The following is a 7167-nucleotide window of genomic DNA, read 5'->3' as shown; positions in this document are numbered from 1 at the left end:
ACCACTCTTGGTACGAGAACTTTTAGGCACTGCGCTCCTAGATTGTATAATCAACTTCCGGCATCAGTTAAGTGTGCTGAAAATATCTTTCAGTTCAAAAAGCTATTGAAAACAAAACCCATTTATTTTCACTCAGCTATAACACTGAGACAAATGCAATTAACCCTCTTTATATTACATAGACTTTTAATTTTTTAACTATAATATAAGTGATTTGGAAATCCCGTCTGAACGCTTAATAGCGAAAGCAGGTATACTTGATAAACCGTCAGACATAGACATAGACATACAGTAGGTATGTGGAAATTGAACAAGAAAAGGTTTTACCATTTCAAACCCCAGACCTCCAATACTGCTGGCCATCACTCCAATTCTCCACCGCGTGAAGAACCATCATCGCCAAATGAATGTTCCTGCTGGAATTGTGAACCCGGCATCCTTAACCTGGACTTTCTCTTCTCTTGCCACAACGAAGAGGATCCAGGAACGAATACATTTACGGAAGTCGGTGGTGCTGCTGGTGGCCACCCAAAAGGTACTACTTTGCTGTCTCAAGAACGTAAGGACAGCGCTACTCTAAAGGTCTTTGACTTTACCTACAACGAGGAGGAGGAGAGGGAGGAGGAAGGCCTGCAAAGTACTTCATCTGCGGAGGACTGCATTGCACAGACCCACGGGAGGAGATGCAATTCTTTACAGGGAGAAAAGCCATCATCGCCAAATGAATGTTCCTGCTGGAATTGTGATCCGGGCGTCCTTAACTTGGACTTTCTCTTCTCTCGCCACAACGAAGAGGATCCAGGAACGACTACATCTACTAAAGTCAGTGATAGTAAACCACCGACAGGTGGTGCTGTTCGTTGCCACACCCCCTTCCCAGGATCTACTTTGCTGTCTCAAGAAAGTTCTTCGAAGAAGAATAAGGACTATTTGGAATGTAATGATGACGCTACTTTAAAGGACTATGACTTTACCTACTACAAGGAGGAGGAGGAGGAGGAGGAGGAGGAGGAGGAGGAGGAGGAGGAGGAGGACGACGACGACGACGACCTGCAAAATACTTCATTTGCAGAGGAATGTGTTGCACAGACGTCCTGGACGAGATGCACGTCCCTTACACGAAAACCACGGATTGCACAAAAGATCAGAGCAAGACCCAAACCCGAGACTCATAGAATACGACAGCAGGAGGAGGGGAAGGAGGAGAAGGAGGACCTGCAAAGTACTTCATTTGTACAGACGTGCTGGAGGAGATGCACGTCTCCTACAAGAAAACCACGGATTGCACACAAGATCAGAGCAAGACCCAAACCCGAGACTCATAGAATACGACAGCAGGAGGAGGGGAAGGAGGAGAAGGAGGACCTGCAAAGTACTTCATTTGTACAGACGTGCTGGAGGAGATGCACGTCCCCTACAAGAAAACCACGGATTGCACACAAGATCAGAGCAAGACCCAAACCCGAGTCTCATAGAATACGACAGCAGGAGGAGGGGAAGGAGGAGAAGGAGGACCTGCAAAGTACTTCATTTGTACAGACGTGCTGGAGGAGATGCACGTCCCCTACAAGAAAACCACGGATTGCACACAAGATCAGAGCAAGACCCAAACCCGAGTCTCATAGAATACGACAGCAGGAGGAGGGGAAGGAGGAGAAGGAGGACCTGCAAAGTACTTCATTTGTACAGACGTGCTGGAGGAGATGCACGTCCCCTACAAGAAAACCACGGATTGCACACAAGATCAGAGCAAGACCCAAACCCGAGACTCATAGAATACGACAGGACGAGGAGGAGGGGAAGGAGGAGAAGGAAGACCTGCAAAGTACTTCATTTGCACAGACGTGCTGGAGGAGATGCACGTCCCCTACAAGAAAACCACGGATTGCACACAAGATCAGAGCAAGACCCAAACCCGAGACTCATAGAATACGACAGGAGGAGGAGGAGGGGAAGGAGGAGAAGGAGGACCCACTAAATACTTCATTTGCACAGACGTGCTGGAGGAGATGCACGTCCCCTACAAGAAAACCACGGATTGCACACAAGATCAGAGCAAGACCCAAACCTGAGACTCATAGAATACGACAGCAGGAGGAGGAGGGGAAGGAGGAGAAGGAGGACCTGCAAAATACTTCATTTGCACAGACGTGCTGGAGGAGATGCACGTCCCCTACAAGAAAACCACGGATTGCACACATGATCAGAGCAAGACCCAAACCCGAGACTCATAGAATACGACAGCAGGAGGAGGAGGGGAAGGAGGAGGAGGAGGACCCGCAAAATACTTCATTTGCACAGACGTGCTGGAGGAGATGCACGTCACCTACAAGAAAACCACGGATTGCACACAAGATCAGAGCAAGACCCAAACCCGAGACTCATAGAATACGACAGCAGGAGGAGGAGGGGACAGGGGAGGAGGAGGAGGACCCGCAAAATACTTCATTTGCTCAGACGTGCTGGAGAAGATGCACGTCCCCCACAAGAAAACCACGGATTGCACACAAGATCAGAGCAAGACCCAAACCCGAGACTCATAGAATACGACAGCAGGAGGAGGAGGGGAAGGAGGACCCGCAGAGTACTTCATTTGCACAGACGTCCTGGAAGAGATGCCCGTCCCCTACAAGAAAACCACGGATTGCACACAAGATCAGAGCAAGACCCAAACCCGAGACTCATAGAATACGACAGCAGGAGGAGGAGGGGAAGGAGGAGAAGGAATACCGGCAAAGTACTTCCTTTGCACAGACGTGCTGGAGGGGATGCACGTCCCCTACCAGAAAACCACGGATTGCACACAAGATCAGAGCAAGACCCAAACCCGAGACTCATAGAATACGACAGGAGGAGGAGGAGGGGAAGGAGGACCCGCAGAGTACTTCATTTGCACAGACGTCCTGGAAGAGATGCCTGTCCCCTACAAGAAAACCACGGATTGCACACATGATCAGAGCAAGACCCAAACCCGAGACTCATAGAATACGACAGCAGGAGGAGGAGGGGAAGGAGGAGAAGGAAGACCTGCAAAGTACTTCATTTGCACAGACGTGCTGGAGGAGATGCACGTCCCCTACAAGAAAACCACGGATTGCACACAAGATCAGAGCAAGACCCAAACCCGAGACTCATAGAATACGACAGCAGGAGGAGGAGGGGACAGGGGAGGAGGAGGAGGACCCGCAAAATACTTCATTTGCACAGACGTGCTGGAGAAGATGCACGTCCCCCACAAGAAAACCACGGATTGCAAACAAGATCAGAGCAAGACCCAAACCCGAGACTCATAGAATACGACAGCAGGAGGACGAGGGGAAGGAGGACCCGCAGAGTACTTCATTTGCACAGACGTCCTGGAAGAGATGCCCGTCCCCTACAAGAAAACCACGGATTGCACACATGATCAGAGCAAGACCCAAACCCGAGACTCATAGAATACGACAGGAGGAGGAGGAGGGGAAGGAGGACCCGCAGAGTACTTCATTTGCACAGACGTCCTGGAAGAGATGCCCGTCCCCTACAAGAAAACCACGGATTGCACACATGATCAGAGCAAGACCCAAACCCGAGACTCATAGAATACGACAGCAGGAGGAGGAGGGGAAGGAGGACGCGCAGAGTACTTCATTTGCACAGACGTCCTGGAAGAGATGCCCGTCCCCTACAAGAAAACCACGGATTGCACACATGATCAGAGCAAGACCCAAACCCAAGACTCATAGAATACGACAGGAGGAGGAGGAGGGGAATTAGGACCCGCAGAGTACTTCATTTGCACAGACGTCCTGGAAGAGATGCCCGTCCCCTACAAGAAAACCACGGATTGCACACATGATCAGAGCAAGACCCAAACCCGAGACTCATAGAATACGACAGCAGGAGGAGGAGGGGAAGGAGGACGCGCAGAGTACTTCATTTGCACAGACGTCCTGGAAGAGATGCCCGTCCCCTACAAGAAAACCACGGATTGCACACAAGATCAGAGCAAGACCCAAACCCGAGACTCATAGAATACGACAGCAGGAGGAGGAGGGGAAGGAGGAGAAGGAAGACCTGCAAAGTACTTAATTTGCACAGACGTGCTGTAGGAGATGCACGTCCCCTACAAGAAAACCACGGATTGCACACAAGATCAGAGCAAGACCCAAACCCGAGACTCATAGAATACGACAGCAGGAGGAGGAGGGGAAGGAGGACCCGCAGAGTACTTCATTTGCACAGACGTCCTGGAAGAGATGCCTGTCCCCCACAAGAAAACCACGGATTGCACACAAGATCAGAGCAAGACCCAAACCCGAGACTCATAGAATATGACAGCAGGAGGAGGAGGGGAAGGAGGACCCGCAGAGTACTTCATTTGCACAGACGTCCTGGAAGAGATGCCCGTCCCCTACAAGAAAACCACGGATTGCACACATGATCAGAGCAAGACCCAAACCCGAGACTCATAGAATACGACAGTAGGAGGAGGAGGGGAAGGAGGACCCGCAGAGTACTTCATTTGCACAGACGTCCTGGAAGAGATGCCCGTCCCCTACAAGAAAACCACGGATTGCACACATGATCAGAGCAAGACCCAAACCCGAGACTCATAGAATACGACAGCAGGAGGAGGAGGGGAAGGAGGACGCGCAGAGTACTTCATTTGCACAGACATCCTGGAAGAGATGCCCGTCCCCTACAAGAAAACCACGGATTGCACACATGATCAGAGCAAGACCCAAACCCGAGACTCATAGAATACGACAGGAGGAGGAGGAGGGGAAGGAGGACCCGCAGAGTACTTCATTTGCATAGACGTCCTGGAAGAGATGCCCGTCCCCTACAAGAAAACCACGGATTGCACACATGATCAGAGCAAGACCCAAACCCGAGACTCATAGAATACGACAGCAGGAGGAGGAGGGGAAGGAGGACCCGCAGAGTACTTCATTTGCACAGACGTCCTGGAAGAGATGCCCGTCCCCTACAAGAAAACCACGGATTGCACACAAGATCAGAGCAAGACCCAAACCCGAGACTCATAGAATACGACAGCAGGAGGAGGAGGGGACAGGGGAGGAGGAGGAGGACCCGCAAAATACTTCATTTGCAAAGACGTGCTGGAGGAGATGCACGTCCCCCACAAGAAAACCACGGATTGCACACAAGATCAGAGCAAGACCCAAACCCGAGACTCATAGAATCCGACAGCAGGAGGAGGAGGGGAAGGAGGACCCGCAGAGTACTTCATTTGCACTGACATCCTGGAAGAGATGCCCGTTCCCTACAAGAAAACCACGGATTGCACACATGATCAGAGCAAGACCCAAACCCGAGACTCATAGAATACGACAGCAGGAGGAGGAGGGGAAGGAGGACCCGCAGAGTACTTCATTTGCACAGACGTCCTGGAAAAGATGCCCGTCCCCTACAAGAAAACCACGGATTGCACACATGATCAGAGCAAGACCCAAACCCGAGACTCATAGAATACGACAGCAGGAGGAGGAGGGGAAGGAGGAGAAGGAAGACCTGCAAAGTACTTCATTTGCACAGACGTGCTGGAGGAGATGCACGTCCCCTACAAGAAAACCACGGATTGCACACAAGATCAGAGCAAGACCCAAACCCGAGACTCATAGAATACGACAGCAGGAGGAGAAGGGGGAGGAGGACCCGCAGAGTACTTCATTTGCACAGACGTCCTGGAAGAGATGCCCGTCCCCTACAAGAAAACCACGGATTGCACACATGATCAGAGCAAGACCCAAACCCGAGACTCATAGAATACGACAGCAGGAGGAGGAGGGGAAGGAGGACCCGCAAAGTACTTCATTTGCACAGACGTCCTGGAAGAGATGCCCGTCCCCTACAAGAAAACTACGGATTGCACACAAGATCAGAGCAAGACCCAAACCCGAGACTCATAGAATACGACAGCAGGAGGAGGAGGGGAAGGAGGAGAAGGAAGACCTGCAAAGTACTTCATTTGCACAGACGTGCTGGAGGAGATGCACGTCCCCTACAAGAAAACCACGGATTGCACACAAGATCAGAGCAAGACCCAAACCCGAGACTCATAGAATACGACAGCAGGAGGAGGAGGGGAAGGAGGACCCGCAGAGTACTTCATTTGCACAGACGTCCTGGAAGAGATGCCCGTCCCCTACAAGAAAACCACGGGTTGCACACATGATCAGAGCAAGACCCAAACCCGAGACTCATAGAATACGACAGCAGGAGGAGGAGGGGACGGGGGATGAGAAGGAGGACCCGCTAAATACTTCACTTGCACAGACGTGCTGGAGGAGATGCACGTCACCTACAAGAAAACCATGGATTGCACACAAGATCAGAGCAAGACCCACACCCGAGACTCATAGAATACGACAGCAGGAGGAGGAGGGGACGGGGGATGAGAAGGAGGACCCGCTAAATACTTCACTTGCACAGACGTGCTGGAGGAGATGCACGTCACCTACAAGAAAACCACGGATTGCACACAAGATCAGAGCAAGACCCAAACCCGAGACTCATAGAATACGACAGCAGGAGGAGGAGGGGACGGGGGATGAGAAGGAGGACCCGCTAAATACTTCACTTGCACAGACGTGCTGGAGGAGATGCACGTCCCCTACAAGAAAACCACGGATTGCACACAAGATCAGAGCAAGACCCACACCCGAGACTCATAGAATACGACAGCAGGAGGAGGAGGGGACGGGGGATGAGAAGGAGGACCCGCTAAATACTTCACTTGCACAGACGTGCTGGAGGAGATGCACGTCACCTACAAGAAAACCACGGATTGCACACAAGATCAGAGCAAGACCCAAACCCGAGACTCATAGAATACGACAGCAGGAGGAGGAGGGGAAGGAGGAGAAGGAAGACCTGCAAAGTACTTCATTTGCACAGACGTGCTGAAGGAGATGCACGTCCCCTACAAGAAAACCACGGATTGCACACAAGATCAGAGCAAGACCCAAACCCGAGACTCATAGAATACGACAGCAGGAGGAGGAGGGGAAGGAGGACCCGCAGAGTACTTCATTTGCACAGACGTCCTGGAAGAGATGCCCGTCCCCTACAAGAAAACCACGGGTTGCACACATGATCAGAGCAAGACCCAAACCCGAGACTCGTAGAATACGACAGCAGCAGGAGGAGGGGAAGGAGGAC

At 51.4% G+C, this 7167-nt stretch overlaps 2 protein-coding genes across 2 annotated transcripts; both read left to right on the top strand.

The window, feature by feature from the left end:
- The first annotated feature begins 297 nt into the window (after positions 1 to 297).
- On the top strand, positions 298 to 3756 carry LOC137659298 (trichohyalin-like). The gene has a single exon (XM_068394323.1). The coding sequence runs from the start codon at positions 298 to 300 to the stop codon at positions 3754 to 3756; it is 3459 nt and encodes a 1152-aa protein (XP_068250424.1).
- A 1095-nt stretch (positions 3757 to 4851) lies between these two features.
- On the top strand, positions 4852 to 6912 carry LOC137659296 (trichohyalin-like). Its single transcript, XM_068394322.1, has one exon. It carries the CDS (start codon positions 4852 to 4854, stop codon positions 6910 to 6912), a length of 2061 nt encoding a protein of 686 aa, XP_068250423.1.
- Positions 6913 to 7167: the final 255 nt, after the last annotated feature.

Source organism: Palaemon carinicauda, chromosome 19 (assembly GCF_036898095.1).
Source record: "Palaemon carinicauda isolate YSFRI2023 chromosome 19, ASM3689809v2, whole genome shotgun sequence".
Taxonomy (NCBI): domain Eukaryota; kingdom Metazoa; phylum Arthropoda; class Malacostraca; order Decapoda; family Palaemonidae; genus Palaemon; species Palaemon carinicauda.
Note: the sequence above shows the minus strand (reverse complement) of the source record. Positions and strands in the feature narration are given on the sequence as shown.